The sequence below is a fragment of the Myotis yumanensis genome, unplaced genomic scaffold, assembly GCF_028538775.1.
Source record: "Myotis yumanensis isolate MYYU_CA2020_CCGP unplaced genomic scaffold, mMyoYum1.0.hap1 SCAF_3, whole genome shotgun sequence".
NCBI classification, from domain to species: Eukaryota; Metazoa; Chordata; class Mammalia; order Chiroptera; family Vespertilionidae; genus Myotis; species Myotis yumanensis.
The window spans coordinates 164468573-164489061 of record NW_027223754.1 but is presented as its reverse complement, the minus strand read 5'-3'; the positions used below and the strand labels follow the sequence as shown (position 1 = coordinate 164489061).

Sequence of the window (20489 nt, the reverse complement as noted above, 5' to 3'; positions counted from 1 at the left end):
TTTCTCTGGCAACTTTCAAAAATGACCATTCAGATTTTTTTTTTTAGATTTAAACATATTTGGTGTGCTTATTGTCCTCACTGATGAAGTGGCCTCTGAGTTTACTTATGAGTTCTCTTGTTATGACCCTTATAATTTTCATTGGCTTGTTTGCTCTCTAGTGCAACAAGGTAGATGAGGCTTTTGTATCTTTTGTGTCAAGACTTGGGGTCAGCCAACTCTCTGGAGTCCCTGTGTTACTTTTATGGGGAAATGATATTTTGTATTCACTGGCTTTGCATAAGGAGTTATTGTGACTAACTACATGTTTTGTCTTGTGTTTTTGTTTGTTTGTTTTTTAAGACAAAATACATGATTTTTTTAAAGATAGTCTTTATTTTATTTTATTTTTTAATATATTTTTATTGATTTCAGAAAGGAAGGGAGAGGGAGAAATAGAAACATCTATGGTGAGAGCGAGTCATTGATTGGCTTCCTCCTATACAGCCCCTACTGGGGATCAAAAGTGCAACCCGAGCATGTGCCCTGACCAGGAATCAAACTGTAACCTCCTGGTTCATAAGGCAACGCTCAACCACTGAGCCACACCAGCTGGACTCCATCATGATTTTATACTGATGCTTCCACTTTGAATTCAGGTGACATAGTTTTTACATCTTCAGTCTCACATTTGTTTCTCCTTTTTCCCATGTGAAAATCAAACCTCAGTGACTCCAATATAATATTGATTTGATGAATCCCATAGTCACATACAAAGTATCAGAATACAATACCAGTAGCAATATAATTCTGAGAATATTAAGTAAAATTTCATACTTTGCCTTTTGGGTTATTCGTAAGGAACTTTCCTAACAGTTGATTTTTTTAAAAATTGATTTTTAGAGAGGGAAAGGGAGAGGGACAGAGAGAGAAGCATCAATGTGAGAGTGAAACATCAATCCGCTGCCTCCTGCATGTCCCCTATCAGGGATTAAGCTCTCAACCAATTAAGCCAAACTGGCCAGGGCACAGTTGATTTTTTTTTTTTTTTTTTTTTTTATTAAATCTTTATTGTTCAGATTATTACATTTGTTCCTCTTTTTTCCCCCCATAACTCCCCTCCTTCCAGCTCCCACCCCACCCTCCACCCTCCCCACCCACTGTGTTCATCCATAGGTGCATGATTTTTGTCCAGTCACTTCCCGCATCTCCCACACCCCTTTTCCCCCCAAGAATAGTCAGTCTATTCCCTTTCTATGTCCCTGATTCTATTATAATCACCAGTTCATTCTGTACATCAGGTTATTTATTCACTTGATTCTTAGATTCATTTGTTGATAGATGCATGTTTGTTGTTCATAATTTGTATCTTTACCTTTTTCTTCTTCTTCCTCTTCTTAAAGGATACCTTTCAGCATTTCATATAATACTGGTTTGGCGGTGATGAACTCCTTTAGCTTTTCCTTATCTGTGAAGCTCTTTATCTGACCTTCAATTCTGAATGATAGCTTTGCTGGATAAAGTAATCTTGGTTGTAGGTTCTTGGTATTCAGCACTTTGAATATTTCTTGCCATTCCCTTCTGGCCTGCAAAGTTTCTGTTGAGAAATCAGCTGACAGTCGTATGGGTATTCCCTTGTAGGTAATTGAGCCTCTTTCTCTTGCTGCTTTTAAGATTTTCTCTTTGTCTTTTGCTCTTGGCATTTTAATGATGATGTGTCTTGGTGTGGTCCTCTTTGGATTCCTTTTGTTTGGGGTTCTCTGCGCTTCTTGGACCTGTAAGTCCATTTCTTTCACCAGGTGGGGGAAGTTTTCTGCCATTATTTCTTGAAATAGGTTTTCAATATCTTGCTGTCTCTCATCTTCTGGCACTCCAATGACTCTGATATTAGACCGCTTAAAGCTGTCCCAGAGGCTCCTTACACTATCTTCACACTTTCGGATTCTTTTTTCATTTTGCTTTTCCAATTGGGTGTTTTTTGTCGAATCTTTGGTTTGATTATTGTACTCCTCTGGTCTGCTATTGGGTATAATATTCTTTATTTCAGTCCGTGTATGCTTACTTTCTAATTTCTTTATCGTAGCATCGAGGGTCTCATTAGTTTTCGTGAGGCTCTGCACAAATTTATGGCAAGCCCTCAAAATTGCGATTCTTAGCTCCATATCCTCCATTTCTGTCATGTTTTTTTGTCTCCGCATCTTTTATGCTTTCTTGGTGCACCCCCTTGTGGTCTCTGTGCGCAGTCTTGTTCTAGCCAAGCCTTAATTGTTGTAGTTAACACTAGAGGGATTTGACCCCCAGGCCGACTGGCTATAGGAATCAGCTGTATGGAAAACGTCTGCCTTCTGGGGAGGCGCTAATCCAGCCTTTGCCTGAGGTGATCGGCAAATGGCTGTGCGCAGGGTTTGGGCAGGGCGGGATCTACAGGGCGGGCGGAGGGAGCAGTTATGGCCACGCTCAGTCCCGTTCCCAGAGGCTCTGCTTCTCAGAACCCCGGCAGCCGCTGCAAACCTCGGAGAGAAGGCTGCCCTCAGGTTCCAACTGATGCCGGATAATCCCGCTTCTCCCGTTTGAGTCTGGGTCCCTAGAGACTCTCCCGGATCTGGAGCCCAGAGTCTGAGACTCACTCCCGACAGAAAACGACAACCGCGCCCTCAGCCACCAGCCCGCTTTGCGCGCGCACCTCGGTACCTTTGTATTTTCCACACTGCGACGCCTCTGAGCCTCGATTTGCTGTTCTCTTTCCTTCTAGTTGTAGAGTCTCTCTTCAGCCAGCCTTCCTGTGGTTCTGGGTGATGTCCGTTCAGTCTTTTAGTTGTATTTTTGAAATGGTTGTTTGCGGCAGCGGTCTCCGGCGTTTACCTACGCCGCCATCTTGGTCTCCCTTTTTTGTTAATCCTCGCACAGTTGATTTTTATTTTGGTTCAAAGCCACTTAGGATTTCTCTATGTTATATTATTAATGAATGCACATTTTGGCCCATTTGCTTTTAACTTTTACACATTGATTTTTTTAAATTTGATTTTCAGTATGTGCATTATTTAAAAGCAAAATATTTTCAATAAATATTCACATATACAAGGTGTCCCAAAAATATGTATGCACACTTTGAATAATTATAAAGACAGTGTTGCCTGGCCAGTGTGGCTCAATGGTTGAGCGTCTACCTATAAACTAGGAGGTCATGGTTCGATTCCTGGTCAGGACATATGTCTGGGTTTCAGGCTTGATCCCCAGTAGAGGGTATGCAGGAGGCAGCCGATTAATGATTCTTTCTCATCATTGATGTTTCTCTCTCTCTCTTCCTCTCTGAAATCAATAAAAATATATATATTTTAAAAGGCAGTATTTATGAAAATACATTTTATTTTCAAAATGTAATATAATCTAGACATAGTGTGTGTATACATTTTTTGGGACACCCTGTGTATGTGTACTTAAGTATGTCTTCATATTTCCATCTGATTTAGCGAGAGAATAGCTTATGATACAGTCTTGCCTTTTTTTCTTTAATCTGAATATTCTAGAAATCACTTCATAATAGTATTTAGAGCAATTACTCAGTTCTTTTTATATCTGCAGGTTACTTACTCAGTTGTGTGTATGTATCCTGATGTATTCAGCCATCGATGCAATGTTGGGTTGATTTGTGTGTGGTGGGGAGAGTCTGTCCTCCACCCCTGACCCTACATTTCAAATCGTGTCAGTGAATAGCTGTGTGCATCCTTAAAAAAAAAACAACTATTTTGGCCCTGGCTGGGTAGCTTAGTTGTTTAGAGCATCATCCTAAACAAGGATGTGGGTTCGATTCCAGTCAGGGCACATATAAGAATCAACCAGTGAATGCTTAAATAAGTGTAACAACAAGTATCTCTCTCTCTTCTCTCCCCGTCTCTCCCTCTCTCCCTCTCTCCCCCTCTCCCCCTCTCCCCCTCTTCCCCTCTCCCCCTTTCTCCCTCTCTTCTTCTCCAATCCTTTCTCTCTCTAAAAATCAGTAAGTAAAGAAATAAAAGACTGTTTTGGTCAGTGTATATTTGGGAAAGATTTCTAGAAGTGGGATTGATGTTCATAAGAGTTGTGCTATTTTGCATGCCCATCTTAATGTATCAGATTATCTGTTTTAGACTTTGCCAATTGTATAATTGAGAAATTTAATTCAACTTTAATTGCATTTCTCTTAGCAAGGTTTAGCATCTTTTTCATATGTTTAAGAGTCATTTGCCTTTTTTTTTTTTTCTGTGAACTCTTTATTTTTCTAACTCATTTTTAGGTAGGATTGTTGGCTTTTAAATCTATTTTTAGAATTTATGTATTTGGAATATTAACAGTTTCACTGTTTGGACTTCTGTGTATTTGCTATACATAAGTTTCAATTAATTAAGTCTGTCATTTTCCTTTGCCTGATTCTACAATAGGCAGAAATAATGTAGTCATGTAAAATAAGTTAAAGTTTTTAATTAAATATATTTGTAAAAATATACACTTAGTCCTTTGTAATTATGTGTTCCTCTTCTAGGCAAGGATAAAAGCCATCAATACGTTTTTTGCTAAGAATGGTTTTCGATTAATGGATTCTAGTATGTATAGTCAGCCCATTCAAACTCAAGCACAGTATGCCTCACCAGTCTTTATGCAACCTGTATATAGTCCTCACCAACAGTACTCCATCTATAGTATTGTGCCTCAGTCTTGGTCTCCAAATCCTGCACCTTACTTTGAAACACCACTGGTAAGTGAGATCTTTACAGAATTCAAAATTTTTTCACTCAAGCTGAAATTTGAAGAAATCAGCTAGCGTAGGAGTTCATTTTTTGTTTTGTTGATTGTTTATTTTCTGTTTTTTAAGTAATGATGAGGATCTATAATATCCCATAGCAAATGTATGCATGTGACTAAATGTTTCTATAATTTTATTCTTTAGATTTTGCTCTGTGAATTAAAGTTAGAGACTGGATAAATCCATTGATTTAAATTGCTTTTAGTTTTGTGAAACTTACTCAAAGAAAAGTGTTCTTTATGAAGTAATGGACCAGTGATTTCTTGTTCTGTAATGTACTGCAAAAGTGAAAAAGTAAAATGTTTAAAATTATTTTGAGCTAGAAGAAATTGATGCTAGGTTGTTGTCAGAAATTTCTTATGACCTTCACATCAGATGCTGCCTTTACCATTAACTGTTTTTAAACATTAAAATTTTCTTTTAGGCTCCGTTTCCAAATAATAGTTTTGTGAATGGCTTTAGTTCACCAGGATCTTATAAAACAACTGCTGCTGCTGTGAATATGGGTCGACCATTCCAAAAAAATCGGTAAGATAAAAATCATGGCTGGAATTTATTGTAAGCAGTTCTCAGTAGTTCTTACAGAGTCACTGTGTTCATTGCAGTGCTTATTTGCAGATTCAGTGGGAAGGAATTTTTTTGTTTTGCACAAAATATATGAGTGATTTAATCTAGAATTTATAAACATGCTTTGACCTCATGTTGATAATGGGATAAAAGGACTTGGGGCTGAGATGGTACATGCTGATTTTTTTTTTTTAAATAAAGGGAACAGGAAATGTTCTATGGCAGCAACACAAAGTCCAGTGTGTGAGTGCCTTTAGTGTTAAAGAGGTAACACAAAGTGGTTCCCCCACTGCCCCAAGCACCCACCTAATCCCATATCCCTGCTATTTCGACATTATTGACTATATTCTTCTTGCTGCAATCTGCATATCTGTGAAAGCAATTTTAAAATATATATTGTTATTTTTTCATCACTGTTTACTCCCCCGATACCCTCTTACCTCCACCCACACCCCCCCCCCCCAGCTTTTTAAAAAATATTGATTTGAGAGAGAGAGAGAGAAACATTGATGTGAGAGAGAGACATCAATTGGTTGCCTTCCATACACACCCCAACTGGGGATGAAACCCACAGTCTGGGTATGTGCCCTGACTGGGAATCAAACCCAGCACCTCTAGGTGTACCTGATAATGTTCCAATTAACTGAGCCACACCAGCCAGAGCTAAAGTAACTTTTCTTTTTTTTTCTAAAGTAACTTTTAACTAATAACTTAAAGTACTGCCCAGCCCATGTGGTTCAGTATTGAGCATCAACCTAGGAACCAAGAGATCACGGTTCAATTCCTGGTCAGGTCACATGCTCAGGTTGCAGGCTCTATCTCCAGTGCATGAGGCAGCCAATTGATTATTCTCTCATTGACGTTTCTATCTCTCTATCCCTCTTCCTTGTTCTGTCTCTAAAAACCAATAAAAACATATAAAAATATAAAAGTACTGATGTTTGCAGATGCTTGATTTAAAAATACATTGTTTTCATGGTGTTCCTTTATTGTTACTTGTCTTTGTCTGCTGTGCTTTCTTGGTGAAGGGGGTAAGATTACAATAAGAAAGCCAAAAATGACAGTCAAATCATTTTGGCTTTAATGGAGGTGTCCCTATGGTATTGAAAATACAGGGCAGATTTATTATAATTTTGCTTGTTACTCGAAACCATTTGGGTATAATTCTTTTCCCTATGTTTGACCAATGCTGGTTGCTGTTAATTTTTAATTACAGAAATAGCACATGAATACTTTCTTACATAAATGTAAATATTACAGTAAAGTGTTTTGACACGCCCCGCCCCCCCTCCCCCAAATCCTTGTTTCTTTATATTTAAGAAGTGACCACTGCCAGACCTTTATTTATATCAGTCAAGGAGAAAGTAACGATATAGGGCCCTCATGCAGTTTATTATATTGTATTGGCCTTATAACAGCCCAGTGATGATCACTAGACCTACTTAGAGAAAATACAACTAACTTTCAGAAGTCGGGGCATTTTTCTATCTTTCATACTTTATCTTTCTGTCACTATACTTCTTCCTTTCTATCTTTTATCGCTTATTTCTTTCTTTTGCCCAGATTGAGATTGTTAGTCCCTCTCAGTGAAGGGTAAGATTATGAGATCTGAGGGCTGTTTAAACCTAACTTGTCCATTAGGTCTCTTGAAATGCAATGAGAAAATTGAAGTGAAAGTTTTTGAACAGGTAATGTAAATAGCGTAGCTACTTAATGGGGTCATTTTCAGATATGATGGATAATATAAATGTATTGAAAATTACGTGTTAGTTGACATTATATTATTTTAATTGCGACTAAAAACCTACTTTGTGACAGAAAGTATCTGGAAAAGTATCATCTCATATTAAACTCAGCCCAACTCTGTAGCCTGAGTTTTATCTTTAACCTAATTTTTTATGTTCCTTAACGAGTAAAGTAGGATAGCTGGAAATGTGTTTGTAATTAATGTATGAGGTTTTAAATCCCTGTTCAGAGAGCCAGGAATTGACATTGTGTTATTAATATTATGAATTTGTAATTATGAAAATAGACTGGAAAAAAATGGAGCATATAAACTGCAAGCAAGGGGCTAAATATAAGTCTTATACTCTCTTGTTTAATCTATAGAGCCAACAGTGGATAGAGTGTTGGCCTGTGGACTGAAAGGTCCCAGGTTCGATTCCAGTAAAGGGCACATGCCCAGGTTGTGAGCTCGATTCCCAGTAGGGGCCGTGCAAGAGACTGCCCATCAATAATTCTCTCATCATTGGTGTTTCTATCTGTCTCTCTGTCCTTTCTTCTCTGAAATCAATAAAAACATATTTTTAAAAAACGTATAGAGCCAAGATCCTCAGTTGCTTGGACTTAACTTTAGATGTTTTAACTATTGATTAAACTGCATCTTCTCTCCTTTACCATAGCTTCATCTGCTTATAAATTGTAAGAGTTGGGTGCCTATGCACATGATCCAAGATAAAAGTTTCTTTTGTTAGAAGTAGCTTTCTTTGTTTTGTCTTGTTTTTACCAGATTTCATACCTTAATTCATGAAGTCATATCAGGCTATTTAGTTGTATTATATCTTCCTAGTTATATTATATGTCCCACGTATGGATCGTTGAACAACAAATTTCATTTGGCAAGGGATACTTAGTAAGAAGGTGGGATTTTAATATATTCCTCCATTTTATTTATTTTTTTAATGTCATTCCCTTAAAGAGCCTTTTATACTTTTTTTCTGATTTTCCGTTATGAAAAAAATTTTTTTTAAGCTTTATTGATTTTTTTTTTTAAGGAGAGAGAGAGAGAGAGAGAGAGAGAGAGAGAGAGAATGTGAGAGAGGGAGAGAGAGAGAGAGGAAGAGAGGATGTGAGAGAGGGAGAAAGACATAACAATATGAGAGTATCATATCAGTTGGCCGCCTCTTGCATGCCCCTCCTGGGGATCGAGCCCACAACCTGAGCATGTGCACTGACCGTGACTCGAACCAGCAACCTTTAAAAAAATTATTGATTTTAGAGAGAGGAAGGGAGAGGAGGAGAAACATTGATTGCCTGCCTTCTGCATACCCTCTACTGGGGAAGGATCAAACCTACAACCCAGGCATGCACCCAACTTGGAATCAAACCAGCAGCTTCCTGGTACATGGGACGACGCTCAAACAACTGAGCCATACCAGTTAGGGCTCTCCCTATGAAAATTTAATACTGGAGATTATGTATGTCTGTCTGTACTTTATACATAAAATTAATAAGAAATTAATAAGGTAGAGGCTTGGCACAGATTCATTAATAAACTTAAAGCCTGGCTGATTTACATATGTCAAGACTGCAGCTTATGTTAAAGAAAGAAGCTAAAATCATAGTTTTAGCCTGAGTATCTCAAAGAACTTTGGATTTTCCCCCAAATGTCTTTTAACAACTTTTTAATGTAAAAGTTCTTTGCCTATTAAAAATAATATATCTAGGACATAAAAGGGTTTACATTTTTATAAAACAATTTTATGTTTAACTTAATTAATGGAAAACAGGAAACAGCAAAAAGCAGTTTTTAACTTGGCCTATTAAGAGTTTCTACCATTAAGAAGAAAGATGTTCTTTCTGTCTTGATTTATCCTCTCTTATATGTGATCATTATTTCTCATAGTGTGAAGCCCCATTTTAGGGCATCAAGTGGTTCAGAACACTCAACAGAGGGATCTGTGTCATTGGGGGATGGACCAGTAAACAGATCAGGTTCAAGAAACTTTCCAACTGAACGGCATAACCCTATAGTAACAGGACATCAGGAGCAAAGCTACCTTCCAAAAGAGACTCCAACTTTGCCAATTGAACAGAATGGGGATTATGGTAGGGGCAGGTAAGTGAATATGGTAATAAATCTGGAAGGAAATAAGGTATATGAAACTCCTTTTATCATAATGTGAATATTTGGAAACCATGATCTAGTGTTAAGTAAATACATTTTTACATAATAGTTTTTCATAATTATTAAGAAATTTAGAGTGTTTATATAGAATGTAACTGAGTCAGATTTATGAAAGTTATTCTGAAGCTCACAAAAAATGGTTTAGAAAGATAAAATCCCATCTGCATTATAGTTTTAATTTCCCACAGCTAACTGATTGATTGACTGATTGATTGATTTTAGAGAGGAATGGAGTGAGAGATTTGTTGATCCACTTATTTATGCATTCATTGGTTGCTTCTTGTATGTGCCCTCTTGGGATTGAACCCCCCAACCTTGGCATATCAGAGCAGTGCTGTAAAACCAACTTAGCTACCTGGCCAAAGCTAATTTCTTACAACTTCTAAACTAAGGGAATGTGGTTATATATAACTTAACTTGCCTGAAAAAAACATAACTGAACCCTAATCTGCTCCTGGTGTCGAGAGAGTGCTTCTAATAAAAATGTGCATAGCTTACTTCGTGGTGGTGGTGGTGATCGTAGTTGAAGTTTTTGGTAGATTTGCGCAGGATCCCTTCAGAAGAATACATATTTATCCTATATAATAAAAGCCTAATATACTAAGTGTCCAGTCGTCCGGTCAGCCATTCAACCAATCAAAGCATAATATGCTAAGGCTTCTCAACCACTCACTATGACATGCACTGACCACCAGGGGGCAGACGCTCTGACTGGTAGGTTAGCTTGCTGCTGGGGTCTGGCTGATTGGGACTGAGCGAGACCGGCTGGACATGCCTAGGAGTCCTCCCGGGGTCCCTCCCCAGCTGGCCAACCTCCCTGGCCCTGATTATGCACCGGTGGGGTCCCTCGGCCTGGCCTGTGCCCTCTCACAATCCAGGCTGAGGGACACACCACCCCCCACCCCCACCCCTGCTGAGTGCATGAATTTCGTGCACCGGGCCTCTAGTCTTTTAATAATAATGGGAATTTATGTATAGATAATTAAAATAGAAATACACTCATTTTTATGAAATGTATAAATTTGAAGAAACTTAAGAGTTCTCTCTCCCACCACCCTTTTTTGTTTTGTTTTGTTAAAAGGAGAACTCTTTTCAGAGGTCGAAGACGACGAGAAGATGACAGAATCCCAGTAAGTATTTTTTTACTTTTAATTACTGCTGTTAATTTTTCTTTTCTTTTGTGATTTACTATGGCATTGACTTGTGATCTACCTTGGCTTTTAGGTTTCTACTTGATTGATTTTTTAAAAAAATATTATTGATTTTCAGAGAGGAAGGGAGGGAGAGAGAGACAGAAAGAAACATCAGTGATGAGAGAGAACCATTGATTGGCTGCCTCCTGCACGTCCCCCCTTGGGGATTGAGCCCATAATCCGGGCATGTGCCTTTGACCGGAATCAAACCTAGGACCCTTCAGTTTGCAGGCTGACGCTCTATCCACTGAGCCAAACCGGCTAGGGCAGTGGTCGGCAAACTGCGGCTTGCGAGCCACATGCGGCTCTTTGGCCCCTTGAGTGTGGCTCTTCCACAAAATACCGACTTCTGCACATGGGCCACGAAGTTTCAGTCTCACTGTATGTGTGCGCCCGCACATGGTATTTTGTGGAAGAGCCACACTCAAGGGGCCAAAGAGCTGCATGTGGCTCTCGAGCTGCAGTTTGCTGACCACTGGGCTAGGGCTACTTGATCGATGATAGTATGCAGCAAAAGGTATGCAGCCTGTGCTTGACCCTGAAATATACACCATTATCACGCTCCCTCCACCCTTAAAGTGCACATATAGTTAGGGATTTGACCTTTGTTTCTCACTTTCTTAAAAAATTACTTGAGTATCTAATATTTTTACATGGTTTAAAAATAAAAAATATGAAAATATTCTATGAAAAGATTAACTCTTACTTTACTAACAGACATTTAAACAGTTTGAATCTTCTGATTGTATATAAGTGCTATTACAAACAATGCAATGATAACCTCATACGATTATCGTTTCCTATGTATGCAGTATCTGAAGGAGAATCTCTAAAAGTAGGATTTCTGGGTCACAATTTAATAAGTTGCTGCTAAGTAGTTTTCTATAGGGGTTGTGCTGATTTTCATTCCTCTTTATCCATAGCCTTACAGAGGACATGATTTTATTTTATTTTTTTAAAGAATAGTTTATTAATCACTAGAGAGGAAGAGAGAGAGAGACATCGATGTGAGAGTCCAACATCGATCAGCTTGCCTTCTGCCACGCCCCCCACCAGCGATTGAGCCCACAACTCAGGCATGTGCTCTGACCAGGAATTGAACTGTTAACCTTTTTGGTGCATGGGACGATGCTCAACTAACAGCCACACCAGTCAGGCAGGATATGATTTTTTGCCAATCTGATAAAGCATATCATTCATTTTTAAAGCTCTGTTGGATGGTGTTAGAAACTGTTATGCTGTTCATTAATTGTTCGGAGTCAATTTTCTACCTGCTGTTAATTCTTATATCCACTAATCTTATAAAATCTCTTAAAGAAAAATGTTTATAGCTAAGGCCTAACGTTCTTATTTGAATCTTAATGCCTCAGATTATTCATATTTTGATTTTTTGTGTGTGTTCATAGTGACTACTTACCATTTCTTAACTGGGCCCAAAAAGTATTGAGGAATAAAAATGATGTAGGAAGATATAGAGGTCTCAAGAAAACTCTGTCTAGAATTTACAGATATATCATAAATGTGTAATATAATGCTTATTTTACATGTATAAGTAGTGAATTGTATACATATATAAGTAGTATACATATAGCTTACTGTTGGTTATACATATAAGTTACACATACACCACATTTATAAAGTATTAAAAACATACACATTTTCAAAGAAGAAAATGTATTGCGTTATAACAAAGAATAGTCCTTAGGGCAAACTATGAACCCTTTAAAACAGTGTTGTTTTTTCCATTTATAGCTTTCTATACTATGGGCAGCCATGAGATTTTAGGCAACAACTTTTTAAAGATACCATTGAAGCAGTAACATCCTCAAGTGGCCCTGAACAGTTGAGGAGAGGAGAAATTAGGTTTGAGGTCTGTTTAACATGTTAAAAAATGTCTGGATTGAGGACTGAAGGTTGAGATGAAGAAAAAGGAGACAGGCATGTTTTCCAGTAGGAAGGGCAGGAGTGAGGTGCCCTTTTGCAGGAGGGCGATGTTAGCTAGAGATAAAATTTAGGATTTGTAAACTTACTCATAGTAACTGAAGTCATATGAGTAGATGAGGTCATGGCAGGGGACTCTCTGTATAGTGAGTGATTTTTTTAAAAAGGGTCAAGAATGGAACCTTGGGGAACATAGTGGCTTTGGATTGAAAAATGAGATTGTTCATCATGTTGTTTGAAGTATCCAAGTAAAGTCTGAGTGGCAATGGCTGATAGGCAGGCAAATGGATATCTGGGTTTCAGGTGAATGTCTGGGCTGAAAATAAAGTGTACAACTCAATGATTTTTGTTATATTTTCAGAGTTGTGCAGCCGAAAGTTACCAAAAAGTGAAAAATTGTTTTAAGGATTGTTTGCATGTAGATAATAGTTAAAGTCATGAATAAAGGGTATCATCACACAGGGAAAGTGAGAAGTAATGACTGTATAGAAACCAAAAACCATCAAAAGAAGTAGGCAGGCAGAGAACAGCACATAATTATCAGATCTGTGCATCAAGAGAAAGGTGTGTCACAGAAGCTAAGGGAGAAATGAGCTCCCAAAGGAAAGAATGTTTACCATGCCAAATGCTATAGTGAGGTCATGGAAAAAAGTCTTCCAGCTTTTGCATTGTGGAAGGCATTGGTGACTTGTCAAAGCAGTGGTATGATGAGTACAGAGGTGAGGAAGTAGAGGAGGGAGGTACAAGTGAGAGGTTTATAAGAGGATATAGAGTGGTTAGGGTGAAAGGGACAGATGAGATTTTCAAGGAAGGATATTGTTCTCTCTTGAGACTGTAGGGAAGGGTGAATGATGATGGCAAATTTATGTGAGGTAGGGGGGTTTTTTTGTTAGAAAAGGAGGTATAGCTAATTTAGAAAGCAAAGAATAGTGGAGATTGATGAGAAAAGGCTTAGGAGTGTGGCAAAGTTTGCAAAATAAACAAGAGAGGGAGCTAACTAAAGGTATGGAGGACTGATAGACTATGAGAGCTCACGTTCTCTTCAGCAGCACATACACTAAAATTGGAACAATGTAGAGAAGAATTACATAGCCCTGTGGAAGGATGACTTGTAAATTTGTGAAGCATGCCATATTAAAAAAAAAGAAAAGACTAATAAGAGCTCAATTGAGATGAGAAGCCAAAAATTTATAGGGAAACAATTCTGTACATTAGGGTAGAGTTTGTTTTTTGAAGTTTCAGCTTCTGTGGTACAGGGTTAGAGAATAAGGTAGTCATATGACCTGTTTTATGATTTGTGTCTTTTAGAGATCCCAACCTTCAACACCTGAAGCAAAGGCTCCAACACCAAAGTTTGACTTATTAGCCTCAAATTTTCCTCCTTTACCTGGAAGTTCATCAAGAACACCAGGTGAACTTGTTTTGGAGAGTAGGATGTCTGATGTTGTTAAAGGTGTCTGCAAAGAAAAGGTAAACACCGAAACATCCAATCTTCTACCTTTTGGGGACTATATATTAGCCTATGTTTTAAGTTATTTAGGTTTTTGTTCTTAATAAGTATTTATAATATAGTTTTAATTCAGGGGATTGTCAGTATACATTGAGTATTATAAAAAGATTTATGATAGTCCTGTGGCCACGTGGCTCAGTTGGTTGGAGCATCGTCCCCTACGTCCAGTACATCAAAAGGTTGCAAGTTCGATTCCTCCTCAAGGCACATACCTAGGTTGCGGTAGGGGAGGCAACTGATCAGTGTTTCTCCCTCTCCTTATCTGTCTCTCTCCGTTCTTCTCTATCTAAAATCAGTTAAAAAAATACCCTCAGGTGAGGATTTTAAAAAAACTAAGAAAAATATTTATGATAAAGCTACAAATAAAATATTTTGTCATTTTTACATGTCTTTGTCAGTCACTCAGCTTGATAGAACTGATTAATGCAAGCCAAATGGAAAGTGTCATTTCCACTTAAGTGCCTATAATTAACCAATGATATAAATGAGAATTTTAAGCTAGTTTGGCAAACTCAGTTTTTAAATAATGGAGAGTGGATATCAAAATGTTAGGATACCTCATCCTATAATATTAGACCTCTTAATATGGTAAATTCCCATTCCCCACAGAATTTTCTCATGTTCTGCCCTTTTTTTTTCTAATTCTATTGTTATTTTAATAGTACATGTACACAGTATACCTAGGCTTGTAATGGAAATAGTACCCTGCAACCACCTTCAACTCTAGCTTTTCTCTCGACATTTGTTCCTGTATTTCTAAGGAAAGCCAAAACAAGCAAATGTACTTGGTTATACTGCTATTTTTTTTACCTTTCAGTTATAGACATCTATTAACTTTACATTCTAGAAGCTAAGTATTTAGCTCTCTTAAAGCAACATATTCTTCTCATCCTCCCAGTAGATTTTACTTTATCATATCTAGGATACCATCAATTATAAGACGCCCCATTATTTTATTTAAAATTTAATTAATTAATTTTCATTTTTTTGTTAATCTTCACCCAACGCTATTTTCCCACTGATTTTTAGAGAGAGCAGAAGGGAGTGGAGAGAGACAGAGAGAAATATCAATATGAGAGAGACACATCGATTGGTTGCCTGCCACACGGGCCCCAACCAAGTCCAGGGATTGAGCCTGCAACCGAGGTGTGTGCCCTTGACTACAATCGAACCTGTCCGTGGCTGATGCTCTACCCACTGAGTCAAACTAGCTTGGGCTATGCCCCATTATTTTAGTATCACTAAGAAAAAAAATTATTGCCAGTTAGAGTAGGATATGCCATCATTGTAAGTCACATCTCAGTATTACATAACTTTTTCCTAACAGCCTCATAGTATACTGTTATTATTTTTCCTTTTTTATATTCTCCATGGCCTGCTGCACAGCTATGTTCCTGGGACGTCTCTTCACTATCAATCCTGGGAATTTTCCTTACTCTACTTGGTTAGATCCCCCCTTTTTCTTGCTCTTGTTTTACTTTCCCATATTATGGTGAGTCACATCTTCCCAAGCTTCCTGAATAAAGGGCTTTTAGTATAAATTTGTAGAGATCTTGCATTCTGAAAATGTTTTGATGTTCTCACACTTGATCAGTAGCATATCTAGTAGAATTCATTCTACTATTGATGGACATTTGAGCTGTGTTTTCTTTGAAATTTTGAAGATACTTTATTGCCTTTTTTTTTTAAGTGTAGTATTGTAGTTATTTTGTCACTTCTAAGATTCATATATTTCACCTTTGAAAATCAGGCTGTCTTTTTTTTTTCTTTATTGTTGAACGTATTACATATGTCCCCCCTTTTCCCCATTGACCCCCTCCAGCCCACCCCTCACCCAAGTCTTCATCATTCTATTGTCTGTGTCCTTGGGTTACACATATATGTATTCTTTTGTTACTTCTTCCCTTCTGTGTTGTATGAAATATATTGCTGTTGATGTAGGCGACTATTTTATTTTGAGCTATTGTGTAAAAATATAACATTTATTCATTCTACCATTGATGGACTAATGTTTTTTGTCGGTTCATTATTATAAGCAATACTGCTATGACTCTTCAAACTTTCTGTTCATGTGAGCAAGAACATTTCTAAGGTATAATTGCTGAGTGATAGGGCTTTTTTTTTTTTTAATCGGTAACATTTTTTTAAATATATATTTTATTGATATTTTACAGCGAGGAAGGGAGAGGGATAGAGAGCCAGAAACATCTATGAGAGAGAAGCATCGATCAGCTGCCTCCTGCACACCCCCTACTAGGGGGATGTGCCCACAACCCAGGTACATGCCCTTGACTGAAATCGAACCTGGGACCCTTCAGTCCCCAGGCCGACGCTCTATCCAGTGAGCCAAACCGGCCAGGACAGTGATAGGGCTTTTTAAAATTTGAATGACTCTTGAGGTTAAATTACCTTTTTTTTTTTAATCCTCACCCAAGAGTATTTTTTCCATTGATTTCTAAAGGGGGAGTGGGGGGGAGAGAGAGAGAGACTCACCTCTACTGGGTCTGGGGAACCTGCAAACGAGGTGCCCTTAACCGGGAATTGAACCTGTGACCCATGGGCCAATGCTCTAACCACTGAGAAACTGGCCACAGCTAAATTATCATTTTTATGTTTATTGGCCATTTGAGTCTTTTATAAAAAGAGTTTTTAAAATATTTTGGCACATTAAATTGGGTTATCTCTTATCTTACAGATTCATGGAATTTAAACAGTATTCTGGATACTAATTCTTTGTCAGTTATATATATCACTAATGCTTTATTTTCAGTCTTATGTATTTGTGGGTAAAAAACAGGTTCTTAATTTTAATATGGTTATATTTGGCAGTATTTCCTTTGTAGTTTTGTTTTCTTTTTAGCTTAGGAAATAATCTAGCTTCCAGAGGTTCATGTCAGAAACTGGTTTATTTGTTTTTTAAAAATATTTTTATTGATTTTAGAGAGGAAGAGAGAGGGAGAGATAGATACATCATTGATGAGAGAGAATCACTGATTGGCTGCCTCCTGCACTCCCCTCATTGATCCGGTAACCCAAGCATGTGCTCTGACTGGGAATCGAATCGTGACCTCCTGGTTCATAGGTCAGCGCTCAACCACTGAGCCACTGCAACCAGGCTAGAAACTATGGTTTTGATCCCTCATTCTCCCAATGACGTGTATCTTTCCACCCATCCCACCCCACCGGAGGCTTTTAGGCTATTTTATTTATTCCTGGTATTCTGTGAAATTTCATGAGGATGTATCTTGCTATGACTCTCTTTGTTTTGTTTGGTTTTAGTCATTGTACTGGATACCTTGATGGGATTTTTAAATCTGGAAACTCATGACCTTCCATGTGGGATAAATTTCCTGTACTTCTCTTTGATAAATCCTTCACCTCTTTTCTTCTCTTTTTCTGGAACTCTTAATTTGATATTGGACCTTGGTTTGCTTGTTTTGGCTTTCCTAATTTTGAGTTTTGTACTTGTCTTATTTTTCTTGTTTTAATTCTGGTAAAATACACATAACATAAATTTACCACCTTAACCATTGTTACGTGTGTGCAGCTCAGTTGTGCTAAATACATTCACGTTGTGCAATCAATCTCCAGAGCTCTTTTAGTCTTACAAGCTAAAATACTACCAGTAAACAATAAATCCCATTCTCCCTTCCCTCTGCCCCTGGCAACCATCATTCTATTTGTCTCTATAGCTGACTATTTTAGTTGCCTCATATAAATAGAATCATAGAGTATTTTGTCTTTTTGCGGCTAGCTTATTTCACTTGGCATGATGTCCTCAAGATTCATCCATTGTTGTGGCATGTGTCCTTTGTTCCTTTCATTGCACAGTAACATTGCATTGTATGAATATATAGTAGCCACCCCCCCATCTGTAATTTTGCTTTCCATGGTTTCAGTTACCACAATTTAAAACTATTAAATGGAAAATTCCAAAAATTAACAATGCATAAATTTTAATTGAACATTTTTAAGTGGATTTTTAGAGAGAGATAGAGTGGGGGAGAGATAGAAACATCAATGTGATAACAACAAATCAATCCACTGCCTCCTGCACACCTGCTATCAGGGATCAAGCCTGCAACCTAAGCATGTGCCCTGACCAGGAATTGAACCTACTACCCCTTGGTTTACAGGATGATACCCAACCAACTGAACCACACCAGACAGGCAACAATTCTTAAGTTTCAAATTTCATGCCCTTCTGAGAAGCGTGCTTGGTATGTGAATCATTGTCAGGTGTATCCACAGTATATACACTATCCAGCCTTTAGTCTCTCTCAGTTATCTGGTCACATGTCACTATAGTACAGTGCTTGTGTGCAAGAAACTCTTATTTTACATAATAATGGCCCCAGAGCATAAGAGTAGTGATGCTGGTGATTTGTATATGCCAAAGAAAAGATGTAGAGTCTTCCTTTAAGTGAAATGGTAAGTGCTGTACAATAAGATATTTTGAGAAAGAGAGACGACAGACCACATTCACAAAACCTTTATTACAGTACTAGAGGCCCGGTGCACGAATTCATGCACAGGTGGGGCCCCTCTGGGTCACCTGCAGGGATTGGCCTGAAACCTGCAGTCCTACACTGCCTGCAGCTCCTACCTGCTGCTCCTGCTCATCCCGGGCCCCACTGCACCTGCTGAGGGCTCGCACCCAATTAGTCCCAATCAAGAGAGGCTCGAGCTGTCACAGCAGTGCTCGCCAGCTGTGAGCCCGGCATCTGGCGCCCTCCAGAGAGGAGTGACCTGCGGGATCAGGCTGTAACCGGCTCTCTGACATCCCTCAAGGGGTCCCGGATTGCGAGAGGGCACAGGCCAGGCTGAGGGACCCCACCAGTGCACAATCGGTCTGGGGAGGGACTGCAGGAAGGCTCCAGGGTTTGTCCAACCCATCTCACTCAGTCCTGATCTGCCGGACCACAGCAGCAAGCTAACCTACCAGTCAGAGCGTCTGCCCCCTGATGGTCAGTGCACATCATAGAGCCATTGAGTGGCCTTAGCATGTAATGAGTATATTATACTTTGATTGAACTGTCGACCGGTCACCAGAGGACCAGACACTTAGCATATTAGACTTTTATTATATAGGATATTGTTGTAATTTTCTGTTTTTTTTTTTTTTTTTTATTGATTTTTTACAGAGAGGAAGGGAGAGAGATAGAGAGTCAGAAACATCGATGAGAGAGAAACATCGATCAGCTGCCTCCTGCACATCTCCTACTGGGGATGTGCCCGCAACCCAGGTACATGCCCTTAACCGGAATCGAACCTGGGACCTTTCAGTCCGCAAGCCGACGCTCTATCCACTGAGCCAAACCGGTTTCGGCAATTTTCTGTTTTTGTTTTTTGTTTTTGTTACTAGAGGCCCAGTGCACAAGATTCGTGCACTGGCGGGGGCGGGGTCCCCTAGCCCAGCCTGCATCCTCTGGCAGTCCAGGACCCCTTGGGGGATGTCCACCTGCTGGCTTAGGCTGGATCCCTAGGAGGCAGTCAGACATCCCTCTTGCAGTATGGGGCTCTTGCAGTCTGGGACCTCTCGCTCCTTACCGCCCACCTGCAGCGGGGGCAGTAGAGGTTCCCACCACCGCTGCTGCGCTCCCCAGCTGTGAGCCTGGCTTCTGGCTGAGCAGCGTCTCCCCTGTGGGAGCACACAGACCACCAGGGAGCAGCTCCTGCATTGAGCCTCTGCCCCTTGGTTGTCAGTGCACGTCATAGCGACTAGACATTTGCCTTTTGGTTTATTTGCATTTTATGCTTTTAGTATATAGGATTAATGTATTTCTGAGCTTAATTTATAAATTAAACTTTATCATAGATATAGATATGTATGTATAGGAAAAATTGGGGTTCTGGGAACATATTACCTATTGATAAGGGAAGGACTACTGTTCCACATTTTGTTTATCTGTTCACCAGTTGATGAACATTTGTGTTGTTCTCACTTTTTTGGCTATTATGAATAATGCTACTATGAACATTTTTGCTTAAATTTTTTGCAGACATGCTTTCTCTTGGGTACGTACCCAAGAGTGAATTATGGTAACTCTAACTTTTTGAGGAACTGCCTCACTATTTTCCAAAGTGGCTGCACCATTTTACATTGCCACTTTCTATGTATGAGGGTTCCAATATCTCCATATCACTAACTTGTTATTGCCTCTCTTACTGATTATAGCCATCCTAGTGAGTATGTAGTGGTTTCCTGTTGTGGTTTTGATTTGCATTTCCCTAATGACTAATGATGTTGAACATCTTTTCATATATTCTTGTTGGCCATTTATATATCTTATTTGGAGAAATGATTCTATAAGTCTAATTTTAAAATTTTATTGTTTAATTATAATTGACATTCAATATTATATTAGTTTCAAATGTACAACATAGTAGTTAGACATTTATATAACTTGCTAAGTCAGTAGTTCTCAACCTTGGTTGCACATTAGAATCACCTGGGAACCTTTTTAAAATCCTGATTTCTGGGCCTAATCCTCTGGAAATTCTGTTTCTTTGTTATGGGGTGGGGCCACAACATTAGTAACAAAGAAACAGAATTTCTGGAGGACGAGGCCCAGAAATCAGGATTTTAAAAAGATTCCCAGGTGATTCTAATGT

At 38.7% G+C, this 20489-nt stretch overlaps 1 protein-coding gene and 1 non-coding gene across 7 annotated transcripts in view; both read left to right on the top strand.

Moving 5' to 3' along the window:
- LARP4 (La ribonucleoprotein 4) overlaps positions 1-20489 on the top strand; it is a 73603-nt gene that overhangs the window by 44303 nt on the left and 8811 nt on the right. For 5 of the 6 annotated variants that reach the window (XM_070410246.1, XM_070410245.1, XM_070410248.1 and 2 more), the window contains 5 exons: positions 4496-4708; positions 5181-5284; positions 8949-9161; positions 10312-10360; positions 13673-13834. In XM_070410246.1, the coding sequence (XP_070266347.1) occupies positions 4496-4708; positions 5181-5284; positions 8949-9161; positions 10312-10360; positions 13673-13834 (741 nt within the window). The remainder of the gene's footprint in view (positions 1-4495; positions 4709-5180; positions 5285-8948; positions 9162-10311; positions 10361-13672; positions 13835-20489) is intronic. The other variant, XM_070410247.1, reaches the window with a different exon arrangement.
- Positions 13400-13503, top strand: LOC139007823 (U6 spliceosomal RNA). Its single transcript, XR_011470976.1, has one exon. It is a non-coding gene; the product is annotated as a U6 spliceosomal RNA (small nuclear RNA).